The sequence below is a fragment of the Podarcis pityusensis genome (assembly GCF_964106645.2).
Source record: "Podarcis pityusensis genome assembly, chromosome: 12".
Taxonomy (NCBI): Eukaryota; Metazoa; Chordata; class Lepidosauria; order Squamata; family Lacertidae; genus Podarcis; species Podarcis pityusensis.
Genome location: NC_138037.1, coordinates 58,743,855 through 58,758,740, shown reverse-complemented (window position 1 = coordinate 58,758,740; position 14,886 = coordinate 58,743,855). Strand labels below are relative to the sequence as shown.

The window sequence follows — 14,886 nt, the reverse complement described above, 5'->3', positions numbered from 1 at the left end:
TCTCTATAGGGAATGTTAGCCAGGGATGTATTCTCTGAGCTCTCATGAACCACAGTATCCTCCAAGCAGGGAATGAGGGGGGTGGGGACTGGGGAGCACGTGGCCCTTGAGAACTCCAACTCCCATCAGCCCCAGCAAGCATGGTCACTGGTCAGGGATGAGAAGAGTTGCAGTCCAACCACACCTAGAGGGCCACAGGTTTAGGTTCTCGAAATTGTACTTTGCCACACAAGCAGATGCCTGGAAGGGCTACAAAATAAAATCAACACCATCTTAGCTGAAAGGGCTTCCCAGTTAAGGAGCATTGTTGGGGCATTACATAGATCTTTATTAAGATTTCCTGCCAGGGATCAGTTCGGGAGGCGGGCCCACAACTTGGTTCCTACTACCCAAGCAACTTATTTTCATAGATATATTTTCACAGAGGGCATCATCTGTAAAATAAATCCCCAAAACTGAAATTCCACCAAATTTTGCTCTAATATATTAACGTGTTCTGCCTGTCCACATACATGAACCTTATAATATATACACAAAATGAAAGAGCCTCATCAGGAAGGAAACTCTTTGTCTGAAACTGCAAGTTTATCCCTTTGACTTCTGCCAAGAAAACTTTTCTTAATCTAGGAGATGCCGCTCTAGAGCTCATCAGTGGGCACAACTTCTTCATCTTCAATGAGCAATCACACTTCCAAGCAGAAGTAATCCACTCACCATGTGAAGCAACATACTCATGACTCCTGGAGCTGGTTTGTATATGCATGCAGGTCACTTGATCTCTCTGTCAACAGAAGTCTTGGGCACCTTCCAATAGGACAGCTTATTCTCAGATGCCTTCCCTATCAAAAATGGTGTGAAATAGGGCTGTGTTCTTGCCCCAACCCTCTTTGGCACATTCTTCTCCTTGTTGCTCTCATATGCTTCCAGCTTGACTGAAGATGGTATGTACAAGGAGCAACAGGGGTCTGATCAACCTGACACGTCTCCACGCCAAGACTTCTCTGACAGATGTCATTTGCAGATGACACAGCCGTGACTGCACACTCCAAGGAAGCTCTACAGAGACTCATCAACCGTTTTAGCCAAGCCTGCAGGAGGTTTGGCCTCACCACCAGCCTGATGATGACCAACGTCTTGAGTCAGAACATTGTGAGCCCTCCATGCATCAGCAACGGTGACCACACACTTGTGGTGGTTTGTCTCCCTAGGATCCACCATAACCAGCAACCTCTCTATCAGTGCTGAGCTGGACAAGCATTTTGACCAGGCAGCTACGGCAATGGCTTGCTTCTCCAAAAGGATCTGGAGAATGTGATGTCCAATACCAAGATGAAGGTCTACCAGCCTTGCATGTTGAGCATGCTGCTTTATGGAAGTGAGTCGTGGGCAACTTCCAGCAGTCAGGAGCGATGCCTCAATGCCTTCCACATCACGATCTACTGGTAGACCCTGGTAGGTGTTGGCAGATTGCGGTTGATCACTGTGTCCCTTTCCTTAGCGTTGGTAAAATAGAATGCGGCCCCTCGCCCCCATTGTTGCACAATCTGCAGAGCGGAAGACGGAGTTTACTCAGTGAGGCCGTTTGTTTCCCCAGCGATCTGTAGCGGGTAGATCACTGCCAATTTTTACTTTTGTGAGTAGATCACAGTCTCTTGGGAGTTGGCCAACCCTGCCCTAAACCATATTCAGAAAGCAAACGCTCCCCATTGCAGGTTTAGCAACATAGTGCTCTCCTAGAAATATGGACAAAAGTAATGAAGGAAAGCTGCATTGAGGATTGAGTGCAATGGAGTTGTGTTGTGTTGTTATGTGACTATGTTCCCAGTTACTACTAGACCCTGAGATTGGTTGCTTGGACTAGCAGGGATTAATATGAGGATTATCATAGTCTCCAGACAGTTTACAGATATCACCCCCACCCCCCTTTAGCAGGAGTTTGAGAGAAATACCAGTGGTGTTCTAGCCACTGACATTATGTTATGACAACAGTTACAGAGGCATGTAGGGGCAAGTAGGAAACTGACTAAAAATGGGGGGGACCCTAACTTAGGCTGCAACCCACCCAAACAAAGGAGGCCTCCCCAACCCACATCAGGCTTGCTTGCTAATTCTGAAATTTAGTTTGCCCTAAAACACTGGGGTGTCAAGCAGGAACTGAGATGTTGGACCCAGGTTCAACCTTCCACTGAGTTATGAAGTGTACAGTTATTGGCCCAAGGGCACCTCTCATGGGTTGAACCTACCTCATAGGTTGTTGTGTGGATTAAAGAAGGAAAGGGAAACATATATCTCAAGCCCCTTGATGGGATATAAATGTAATTTAAAAAGTGAAGGAATCTGTTAAGATTCATTAGCTGCACTCAAGTTTATTTTTTTAATTTTTTTCGTCACCATTTTTTAAATTTACTTATTTTCTGGACCTCCTCGTACCTCCCTCTTTTGTATTCCAGTTCAATTTGTTTGTCCAGCAGTTTCTTTCTCTCTTTTTTAATCCCAATCCTTAATCTTAATATAATATAACATTAAATTTTTACCTCTTAAAAGCCAAATTTCCATTTCCTTTAACTTTTTTAACCCTAATCCTTAATCTTGACCTATATATAACTTTAAAGCCTGTATAGCTAGAAGCAGCTGCACTCAAGTTTAAGCACATAACATTCCATGTTGGACTGTAGCCATTAAATTTAAGACAAAACTCATTTTGGAGCAGATGAGGGACACTCAGTCACTTTCTCTTCTGCAACATTGGGTTGAGTTCATTGCTAGCCCTGTTCAGAGGACCTTCACTGAAGTTTATGGAAGTGACTAACATGGGACCATTAATTTCAATGCATCTACTATGAAAAGAAGTAGGATTGACCCCAGAGGACTTCCAGGTTGGCGCCTCCAGCAATGGCGGAGCTCCTCCGTTCGGGAGGAACTTGCTCCGTGAAAAGCAGGGTCTGAACGCCACGGTGAAGGTGTGGCCCATTGAAATCACAAGCGGGAGAAGCTTGTGAACCTGGGATTCGGCTGGCACCTTTTGCGCCTCCCCTACTCGCGGGGAAACCCTGTTTTGGGGATCCGGAGCGACGTGGGGTGAGTGGTGCGGTGCTTTGAATCGACTGCTTCTTTCACGGAGTGAAGCCGCATTGCTGTTGCCGGAGAGCACTGACTTTTTCCTGTGGACAATTGGATTTTAAACAACTACCCGTGAGTAGAACAGAAAATTGGACTTTTAAATACCTTAATTTGGCACTGAAGCGGGAAGGTCATAAACAGGAAGTCCGCCTTCCGTTTTTGTAAATAGACTGAAGCAAAGACGTTACAAGTTAAAGTCTTTGAAAGCTTTTGGCAAAGGATTAAATTTCCATCGGTTTAAAATACAAAACCCCCCTTGGAAGCAGGAGAAGAGGGGGAAATTTTGGACCTAGTGAACCTGCAGGAGAGAGTGAAAAATCAAATTACCACTGCTCCGAACCTGGGAACGGGCTGCCAGATGACGTTTGGAGAGAGTGCATTGACAGAACGGATTTGACAGCTAGCTAAATAAGAGTAAGATACTGTTTCATTGTCCTCCTCTGCGTTTAAAAAAGAGGAAAAGTAACTGAAAATTGAAACTATTTTTAATGCATGAGTTGTGCCTGAAAGAACTGATACAAGTGGGAGCCAGAATCTAGTACCAAAAGAGTTTTGGAACTGATTCAAGAATTTGGTCAGGTTGCAGGATTTAAACTAAATAAGTTAAAAACAAAGGTCTTAGAGAAAAACTTAACAGAGATTGAGAGAGAGGTTTCAGAATGAGACAGGTTTAACAGTGGTTAAGAAAGTGAAATACCTGGGGATTAACATGACAGCTAAAAATGGGAATTTATTTAAAGACAATTATGGAAAATGCTGGACTGAAGTGAAAAAAGATTTAGAAATCTGGTCAAATTTGAAGCTTTCACTGCTGGGCCGGATTGCTGCGGTAAAAATGAATGTATTGCCTAGAATGTTATTTCTATTTCAAACATTGTAAATTTTGGACAAAATGGATTGCTTCAAGAAGTGGCAGAGAGATATTTCTAGATTTGTCTGGCAGGGCAAGAAGCCTAGAATAAAATTTAAAATACTAACGGATGCAAAGGAAAGAGGTGGATTTGCCCTGCCAGACCTTAAACTTTATTATGAATCAGCAGCTTTTTGCTGCCTGAAAGAATGGCTGCTTCTTGAAAACACAGACATTTTGGATTTAGAAGGTTTTAATAATGTATTTGGATGGCATGCATATTTATGGTATGATAAGGTCAAAGCACATAAAGCATTTAAAAATCATATTGTCAGGAAAGCATTGTTTAATGTCTGGATAAGATATAAGGATCTACTTGAAAATGGACAAGAAAATTGGCTTCCAGGTGGAAAAATCAAAATTGGAAACAGAACTGTTAGAGCCCAAAACCAATATTTTGTCAAAAATGTATAACTTGCTGTTGAAATGGAATACTCAGGATGAAACGGTGAAATCTGCTATGATTAAATGGGCACAAGATGTTGGACATAACATAATGATGGCTGACTGGGAACAGTTATGGACCACAGCAATTTATACATCTTTGACAAAATCTTAGTTTTGGGTTCTAATAGTTCTGTTTCTAATTTTGATTTTTCCACCTGGAAACCAATTTTCTTATCCAAATTATATGCCTCCATTATCTGATAATAATGAAGCCAATCTCGCACTTTGTTTTTTAATTTCTCAAAACTCTGCAATTTCAGTCTATCTCCGTCTTGTTCCAAAATTTCCCAATATTTCGGCCATTTGGCCTCCATATTGAGCTTTTTCAGAGCTTTTGCTTCCATCGGTGACAGCCACCTTGGAGTTTTATTTTCCAATAAGTCCTTGTATCTTATCCAGACATTAAATAATGCTTTCCTGACAATGTGATTTTTAAATGCTTTATGTGCTTTGACCTTATCATACGACAGATATGCATGCCATCCAAATACATTGTTGAACCCTTCTAGATCCAAAATGTCAGTGTTTTCAAGAAGCAACCATTCTTTCAACCAGCAAAAAGCTGCTGATTCATAGTAAAGTTTAAAGTCTGGCAGGGCAAATCCACCTTGTTCCTTTGCATCTGTTAATATTTTAAATTTTATTCTAGGCTTCTTGCCCTGCCAGACAAATTTAGAAATATCTCTCTGCCACCTCTTGAAACAGTCCATTTTGTCCACAATTTGCAGTGTTTGAAACAAAAACAACATTCTAGGCAATACATTCATTTTTACCGCAGCAATACGGCCCAGCAGTGAAAGCTTCAAATTTGACCAAATTTCTAAATCTTTTTTCACTTCAGCCCAGCATTTTTCATAGTTGTCTTTAAATAAATTCCCATTTTTTGCTGTCATGTTAATCCCCATGTATTTAACTTTCTTAACCACTGTTAAACCTGTCTCATTCTGAAACCTCTCTCTTTCCATTGGTGTTAAATTTTTCTGTAAAACCTTGGTCTTTAACTTATTCAACTTAAATCCTGCAACCTGACCAAATTCTTGAATCAGTTCTAAAACTCTTTTGGTACTAGATTCTGGCTCCTGTAACGTCAATACTAAGTCATCTGCAAATGCTCTCAATTTGTTCTGTTTGGCTCCGACCTGTATACCTTTAACCAACCGGTCCCTTCTAATCATGTTCAGCAGAACCTCCAGGACCGATATAAAAAGCAATGGGGAAATTGGGCAACCTTGTCTTGTCCCTTTTTCTATCCTAAATTCTTCCGTCACCACATTATTTACAATTAGTTTAGCCTTTTGTTCTGAATAAATTGCACTTATACCGTTTTCAAAACCTTGGCCTACCCCCATCCCTTGTAGGTTCTTCTTCATAAAACTCCAAGAGATATTGTCAAAAGCTTTCTCCGCGTCCACAAATATCAAAACTGCTTTAGTATTTATGTTCACTTCTAGTTTTTCCAAAATATCAATTATATTCCTCAAATTATCGGACAAGTGTCTTCCCGGGAGAAAGCCCGCTTGGTCTTTATGAATCTGTTCCATCAATACTTTTTTTCAATCTCTTGGCCAAAATGTCTGCAAAAATTTTATAATCCACATTAAGTAACGATATGGGGCGGTAGTTCTTAAGCTGAGTCTTTTCAGTCTCTGTCTTCGGTATAAGTGTAATGTACGCCTCTTTCCAAGACTCTGGTGCCCTTTTCCCTTCCAATATTTCATTGCAGACTTCCTTTAAAGGTTGTAATAGCCACTCTTTCAAAGATCTATAATATCTAGAAGTCAGCCCATCCGGTCCTGGAGATTTGCCTAATTGCATGCTTTGAATGGCACCTTCTACTTCCTGTTCAGATATTTTATAGTTCAACATTAATTTACTTTCTTGGGATATTTTTTGTAATCCATTTGTCTTCAGAAATTGGTCTATATCCATTTCTTTCTGTGGCCCTTGTGTATATAGTTGTTTAAAATACCTCTGGAAACAGTTTCTAATCTCAGTTGGGTTATGTATATTCTTTCCTTCCACTTCTAAATTTGTAATAGGATTTAATTTTTGTCTTTTTTTCATTTGCCAGGCCAGCAATTTCCCACATTTGTTAGCTGATTCAAATGTTTTTGTCCCATTTGTTTAATTTTCCATTCTATTTCCTGATTCATCATTTCCATATATTGTACTTGATATAACTTTATTTCTCTCAAAATCTCCTGCGACTTTGGTTTTGCTCTCAATTTCTTTTCACTTTCTTTTATTTTCCCCAAAATTTTATCTTTCTTCTCATTTTGACTTCTTTTCTTTATTCTGTTGTATCAGAAACCCTCTCATGACAGCTTTACATGCGTCCCAGATTACTCTTTTTTCTACATTAGTATTCATATTTATTTCAAAATAGTCTCTCAAGGTTTTTTGGGCCTTTTTATACACTTCTTCATCTCTGAATAGGGTGTCATTCATCCTCCATCTGAAGGAGCCAGTTGATGTTAGTTTCAACTCCATCCTTACCGCATTATGGTCGGAGCAGGTTTTTGGGCAGATTTCCACTTTCTTTATCTTTGGTGCCATTCCTCTAGTTACCCATATTTGGTCAATTCTAGTCCATGTCATCTTAGCTTCAGAAAAGAAGGTTCCCTCTCTTCCCAAGGGGTTCTTTGTTCTCCAAGTGTCCACTAAGTCAAAATTGTCTGTCATCTCGAAAAATGTTTTCGGTAGTCTACCATCCTTGGTAACTACCTGTCTTTGTGCCTTATCCATGTTTGTAGATACTACTCCATTCATATCCCCCATCAAAATCAAATTGTAATCCAAATACTCCAATAAAGTCTCATGCAACTTTTTAAAGAATTCAGATTTCCCCTCATTCGGTGCATAAATTCCTACTATCAAAAATTTCTCTCCTTGAACTTGAATTTCAATTGCCAGAAATCTTCCTTGGTCATCTTTGAAAATAAATTTCGGTGATAGTCTCTCATTTGCATATATCACAACTCCTCTTTTTTTTAACTTTGTCAGATGAGATAAACTCCTGTCCCAATCTCTTATTAATCAATAGTTTCCTGTGTAACCTTGTTACATGTGTTTCTTGTAGACAAATCAAGTCCAATTGTTCCTTTTTTAGTAAATGAAAAACACTTTTTCTCTTCCGAGGAGAATTCAAACCATTACAATTCCAACTTAACAGTTGCAGAGCCATGATGGCGTTACTTTGCTTTACCTCCAACTGCGCCAAGTGTCTGTTCTTGTTCTGTCAGTGGTGTCGCTTTCTCTGGACCATGCAATCCAAAAGATAAGTTTGCTATATCTAGTATTCCTTTTTCCAGTGCTTTTGGCTCTTCTCCGGATTCCACTTCTTTCTGTAGATCTTCTCCGTGGTCCTTCAGAAACCTATCTTTGTCGTTGGCTGATCTTATTTTTATCTTTCTTCCTTTATATTTAAAGGACAGGCCTTGAGGGAATTCCCACCTAAAGATGATTCTATTTCTTCTCAGCAGGGCAACCAGATCTCCGTAGTTGAGCCTTAAGTCCAAAAGGTGTTTTGGAATGTCCTTAAATATCTCCACACTTGAGTCGTAAATTTCCAAAGTCTTTTGGTAATGCAGATTCAAGATTTTGTCTCTCTCCTCTTTTGTTCGAAGGGTAATCAAGCAGTCTCTCACCTTGTTCCTCCTTCCTCCTCTTCCAAGTCTAAATGCACTCACTATCTTAAATTCTTCCTTCCCCAAATCCTGTTGCCAGAAATCTGCGAATTCCTGCGTAAGAAAATCAGCCAAATTGTCTTTCTCACGTTCTGGTACAGCCCTGATTCTTAAATTTCTTTGTTTCTCTTTCAATTCAATCATAGACAATGTCAAACTGTGGTCCTCGAGTTGCTTATATACCGGTGGTATCTTCTCTTGAATAGCAGTTGCTATATCTTTTGCTTCTTCAGCTATCTTTCGGGTCGAAGCAGATTCCTGTAGTAATTTTTCAATAGACTCTGTGTTGGTATTCACCTTCTGTCCCAAATTATTGATGCTTGTAGTATTCTGGTCAATTTTAACTGATGCTTCAGCTACTTGCTTATTTGTTTCAGCTACTTGTTTAGTTAAATTTTCCAAAGATTCACTAATTTTTCCAAGTGCCTGTGCCAAAACGTCTTCGGATGACATAACTTTTGGTTTAACCTGTGGAGGTGCAGCCCCTGGTGTTCCAGATGGTCCAGAAGGACCAGATGTTGAAGCCCTTCGCTGCAACGCAGTATCTGTCCGATTGGGTCTGCCAGACCTAGTAGTTTTTTCCTGCATCGACTCTAACTTTCCTCTTCCATCTGCCATAACACTCTCATGAGAATCCAAGGTCGATCCCACGGCTGAAATTTGTTTTGGAATGGAAAATTCCTCTAGCCCAGTTGTTATTGTAGCAATGTCAAGCCTCCTCTAGGGGGACACAGTAACAGCCAAAGCTTGCAACTTTAAAAAAGAAAATAGTCCTTATAAGTCCCCCAATTCACATAAAAACAACAGTTTCAGTTGCACTTAATCAGTTACTTTAAAACCAGAAGAAGTTCAGAAACACTGTATCTCTTTTGCAGAGTTAGCTGTCAAAAGTCCTCTGCTTACCGATAGGCTTTCCGCAGAGCGGCATTCCTTATCTCGGGGCAGTCCATTCCCAGGTTTTAGGCGGTGGATTTTAGCTTCCTTTCCCCCCCTTTTTTGCAGATAAATACAGTTCAAACCTTTCCCCCCTCCTCTCCTGCAATCCGGAGGGGAGATCGCTTTCCTGATGTTGAGATTTAAATCTTTTTTCAAACGTCTTTCAGAGTTTCCGCTTACAGTCTCTTTGCTTTGATCTATTTACAAGAAAGGAAGGCAGACTTCCTGTTTATACCTTCCCGCTTCAGTGCCGAATTAACTTATTTTTTCCCTTTAGATCCAAGTTAATCCTACTCACGGGTAGTTGCTTTCAAAGTCAAATTGTCCCAGGAAAAAGTCAGCGCTCTCCGATAACGGCTATGCGGCTTCACTCCGCGGAAGAAGCAGTCGACTCTCAGCACCGTGCCGCTCACCCCGTCTCGCTCCGGAGCCCTTAAAAGGGTCCCTTCGCAATTTGGGGAGGCGCAAAAGGTGCCCGCCAAGTCCCCACGTTCACAGGCTTCACCCGCCTGTGATTTTTAAAGGGCTCCCGCTTCGCCGCAGCGGTCAGACCCGATCCCGCGGAGCTGGTCCCTCAGAGACTCAGAGGGAATCCGCCATTAATGATGGCGCCAACCCGGAAGTCCTCTCCTGGGCATAGTTGGCCAATTGGTGCCAAAGAAGGATAGAACTTTCTTTATGTATGCTACAACAGCAGCAAGAATACTTATTGCAAAGTACTGGAAGACACAAGATCTACCCACTCTGGAAGAATGGCAGATGAAGGTGATGGACTACATGGAACTGGCGGAAATGACTGGCAGAATCCGAGACCAGGGAGAAGAGTTGGTGGAAGAAGATTGGAAGAAATTTAAAGACTATTTACAGAAATACTGTAAAATTAATGAATGTTAGAATGATGTCGGAATGAAGTTAAGTGGTTTTAGCTGCAATGTTACAAAGGAGTATGTAAAAATGGATTGTTAACAGGTGAGAATCTAAAGTTATGATATATTAAGTTAAAGGATTAAGATAAAAACAAAGAGGGAAAGGGTTTGCTGAATTAACTAACTGAACTGGAATACAAAAAAGGGAGGTGTGAGGAGGTCAGGGAAACAAGTAAACGAAAGACAAGACATGGAAAGACTGATTTGTTTTTAAATGTTTCTATTTTTTTGTATTTTGTATTTTTTCTTTTTTTCTTTCTTTTTCTTATTTCTGTAATCTTTTCTGAAACTCTAATAAATATCATTTTTTTTAAAAAAAGAAAGAACTGATACAAGTGGAGACTGTTTCCCTCTAGAGGGAGCTTTTGAAACTGTTACAGGAGTGTAACTGGGGGATTTCCAGCTGCAGATAAGGATTCTGAGAACCAGAGACTGACCTTGGACCATTTAAAAATGTTGACAGGAGAGGCCATTGTGACTGTTTTATGTAAGATAAGCTGTTCGCTGGGACAGCTTCACAAGAAGATGGATGACATGACTTTTAAAGTTGATAATTTGGAACAGAAAGTGACTAATTTGAGTCAAAAAGCGAACACCAACACAGAAATAATTCAGGACTTGGTACAGGAATCCATTTTGGCAGTACAAATGGTGGAGGAGAAGGAGGAGAAGGAGAAAGCTGCTATTGTTGAACATAAAGTAATACAAGCGGGATCCGTGGCTTTACAGAAGCAAATTGAGGACTATAAGTTGAGGCCTTTCATGATTGAATCTAGGAAAAGTCAGACTTTGAGGAATGGATCCCGGCTTGGATTAAAGAAGGAAAGTTGGAAAGATCCCTCTATGCAGGGATTAACTGACTTTTGGGACATGGACTCGGGCCTGGAGGAGATTGAAGTTTTGGGGGCCTTTGGATTTGGAGGAATCTTGAAATATGCCCTGAAATACTTTATGGACTGTAGCTTCAACTATGGAAATTTGGCTGATCTGTTCAGAAGGAAGAAAAGGATTGACAGGTTGGAGTTTCCCCGAGATTTGCTCTTTAGCATTAAAGAAAATGAAGAAGATCTGCAGAAGGGACTTGGAAAAGAGTTAAGCGCCTCGGACATAAGATCACCAGGTTGATGGACTTTATGGAGTTGACGGAAAGGACTGGCAGAATCCGAAACCAGGGAGAGGAGATGGTGGAAGAAGATTGGAAAATTTAAAGTTTATATATAGACATATGGTAAAACTAATGAGTGATAGAAAAATGGTGGAATGATTTTTTATGGGCTTAGCAGAAATGTTATAAGGAGTTAAGCATATATAAGTATTTTAGTTTTAATGGAAAATAAGGTTAAAAAATACGTTATTTACAATATGATAGAAAATGGAGAAAGACGGAAAGGATTTGCTGAAACAATTAATAGAAGTGGAATACAAAAAGGGAGGTGAGAGGAGGTCGAGGAAACAAGGGAATGAAAGATAGAGTACGGAAAAGGGATGATGTATGTTTTTGTTTTGTTTTATTTAGGGTTAGGGTTAGGGAGTGGGGTTTGTTTAGCTTAGTTTAATGTGTTTAGTTTTGAGTTTAGGTTGTGTTTTGCATTGTTTATATACTGTACTGTATTGTGTTTTTTTTCTCTTTCCTTTTTGCTTTCCTCCTTTGTCTTTTTTTCTGTTTTTCTCTTTCCTTTTTGTAATCTATAAAAGTAATAAATATTATTTTTTAAAAAAGAAGAGATGTCGGACCCAGGTTCAACCTTCCACTGAGTTATGAAGTGTACAGTTATTGGCCCAAGGGCACCTCTCATGGGTTGAACCTACCTCATAGGTTGTTGTGTGGATTAAAGAAGGAAAGGGAAACATATATCTCAAGCCCCTTGATGGGATATAAATGTAATTTAAAAAGTGAAGGAATCTGTTAAGATTCATTAGCTGCACTCAAGTTTAAGCACATAACATTCCATGTTGGACTGTAGCCATTAAATTTAAGACAAAACTCATTTTGGAGCAGATGAGGGACACTCAGTCACTTTCTCTTCTGCAACATTGGGTTGAGTTCATTGCTAGCCCTGTTCAGAGGACCTTCATTGAAGTTTATGGAAGTGACTAACATGGGACCATTAATTTCAATGCATCTACTATGAAAAGAAGTAGGATTGACAGGCTAGTTTTACAGAAGATGCTAGATGCCCAATGCCTTACCTTTGCCTAACATCCCATTAATGCTGTGAAAATACTCACATTTCAGCTCAAGTTTGATGAAGTCTGTATTCCCCAGATTCTCAAGAAACACTCCATCAGCTGCTGATGTTTTGAAGTAGAAAGAAATGTCAGCACTAGTTTCCCCTTGGAAGGTGGAGAAGTGGAGATATGAAGATGGAGTAATGAATGAGGCTGCATTCCAATAATTCTCTGTAGAGACATAAGAAACAAGGAAACATGCATTGGTGTCCCAGCATTCTTTTTGAGTTATGAGTTACTTCTAATCAGAAGAAATAAAAAATGGAGCTGAGAAGGGATGGGTTTTAAATTCCAGATAGACTACAGTACTCTTCATGTGCCTATGTTTTTTTAGAAACCTACTTTTTTTTTTTAAAAAAATGGTTTTATTGATTTTCAAGATATAACAATTACAAAAAATATAAAAATATACAAAAACAAAATCCCAGCTTACTCCCTTCTCCCGTCCAGGATTTATCGATCTAGTTGTTTGCCAAAGTCCAATCTGTGGTTTCAGTAGTTGCCATTCTTCAGGGTTATCAGTAAAGTATTTTATAAAAGGATGCCATATTTCAACAAAATCATCTACATCATTTGTTCCAGTCAATGTATGTAATCTCTTTGTTAATTTTTCTGATAGAGCAACAGACCATACATTCTGCTTCCAACGAGAGACACACAGATGTTCCAGTCCTTTCCAATTATTTCTTTATAACAAAGATCAGATTGCCCTTCTTTAAAAATAGTTAACAATCCCAGGGGCTTTATGCAATTTAAGATTTTAAGTTTAAGCTACAAATCCACTGGGTGGGTGGCTTTTTTAAACATATTGCTGAGAATGGGGACAAAACACAACTGAGGCCAAGGTCTTAATACAATTCAGAAAAAGTGATCAGTTATATCACACAGGATAGATGAACCATTCAAGAAGTGCCAAAAACTGCCATTAGATCTCAGACCGTGAGCCAAATGAGCTATCATATAACGTGGCACACTTTCCCCAAACTGGCTCTGATTTGAGTTATGGTACGCAGAACAATCTAGGATGGATTTTCATATGGAAGATAAGGGGCTATTTTATCTTTCTGCCAAGCAACAAATGTCTACTGATTGCAAGCCCAGTTATAAACTTCCGTGATTATGTATTTAGAGTAACTGGGAGTTGTTGGCTGTGTGAACAATGCAAGCAATTGAGATTCCGAGACAGATAAGAATACACATAATCTCATTTATGAAACGAGCTTCCTGCAACAGCTTTGCAAAATCTGACACCTGCTAGTTGCTGTTGGAAATCAATTCAGCTTTTATTCCTGTAAGGGAATGGGATCTGATGGAAGCACTCAGACTTTAGGGTCTCTGATGTTTCTCATCCAATAAATACCATTCTCAGCTCTTCCCAATGCTTGTTAGGCATATCTAAGGTGGTATTCCAAGTTTCACTCAGAGGAGACCCAATGAAATTAATGACCAGATCCATTAATAGCAACAGGTCTACTCTTAGTAAAACGACCACCAAAAAGTAACAGTGAAGGAATAAAGACAATGGATTGCCTTGTTGAAGAAAATGATTGAGGGGCAGAAGACAATGGCTCACATGCACAGCTGTTTTTGTGTATGAAAGCACGTATTTGAGATGTACAAAAATATTAGCATGCATTCCTGGTAATTAATTTATAATGCTTTTGTGAAAGATCCAAGGACAAAACACTCATCTGCGTGTCGTACCCATCCCCTCCAAGTGTCCCTATGTCCCAGGGAGAGTCCCAGAATTAAAAAAGCCATCCTGGTTTCTGATTTAAGCCCGGGATGTTCCTCTTTCTCACACCAGGGTCACTCCTGCCAAACTCCGGGAGGAGGAGGACTTGCCACTTGTCCTGGGCAGCGCCGGCTGCCGGGGAGCCTCTCTGTGGCCTCTCCATGGCTGCCACCACTGGCCTCCTCCCTTGGAGAAGAGCAGGCAAGGAGGAGGAGGAGGAGAGGCTGCCGCCCCTGCCCGCCTTCGCATGAGGGGCAGGTGGAGAGCAGGGCCACCCTGGGCGGGAAGAAAGGGGGAGCGGAGCAGAGAGCAAGGAGTCTTGATTTCTTAAGAAAAATACTGTGCATCCACATCTAATCTCGCACATCTAATTTATTTATTGTGTGTGTGTAAATCTAAAAAAGAATAAAATAAAACTGAGATTAAGGACAGAGGAAGGCGTGTGTGCTGTGTCCCATTGGTATAAGGGTGGTGAAAATGTGGGTTCAAGGAGGGTCAGTTGGGGACGAGTGGAAAATGTCCCTATTTCCACCTGAGGAATTTTGGAGGGTATGACGTACCACCTGAAAATAATAATAATAATAATAATAATAATAATAATAATAATAATAATTTATTTATACCCTGCCTATCTGGCTGGGTTTCACCAGCCACTCTGGGCAGCTTCCAATAAAATATTAAAAATACAATGAAACATCAAACATTAAAAACTTCCCTAAACAGGGCTGCCTTCAGATGTCTTCTAAAAGTCAGATAGTTGTTTATTTCCTTGACATCTGGTGGGAAGGCGTTCCACAGGGCAGGCGCCACCACTGAGAAGGCCCTCTGCCTGGTTCCCTGTAACCTCACTTCTCATAGTGAGGGAACCGCCAGAAGGCCCTTGGAGCTGGACCTCAG

General features: G+C 40.3%; 1 protein-coding gene across 1 annotated transcript in view; it reads right to left on the bottom strand.

Annotated features, from left to right (window-relative positions):
• Positions 1-14,886, bottom strand: part of CNTNAP2 (contactin associated protein 2) — a 1,044,505-nt gene that overhangs the window by 69,788 nt on the left and 959,831 nt on the right. The window contains exon 16 of the mRNA XM_080975740.1: positions 12,255-12,425. Coding sequence (XP_080831866.1) covers positions 12,255-12,425 — 171 coding nt within the window. The remainder of the gene's footprint in view (positions 1-12,254; positions 12,426-14,886) is intronic.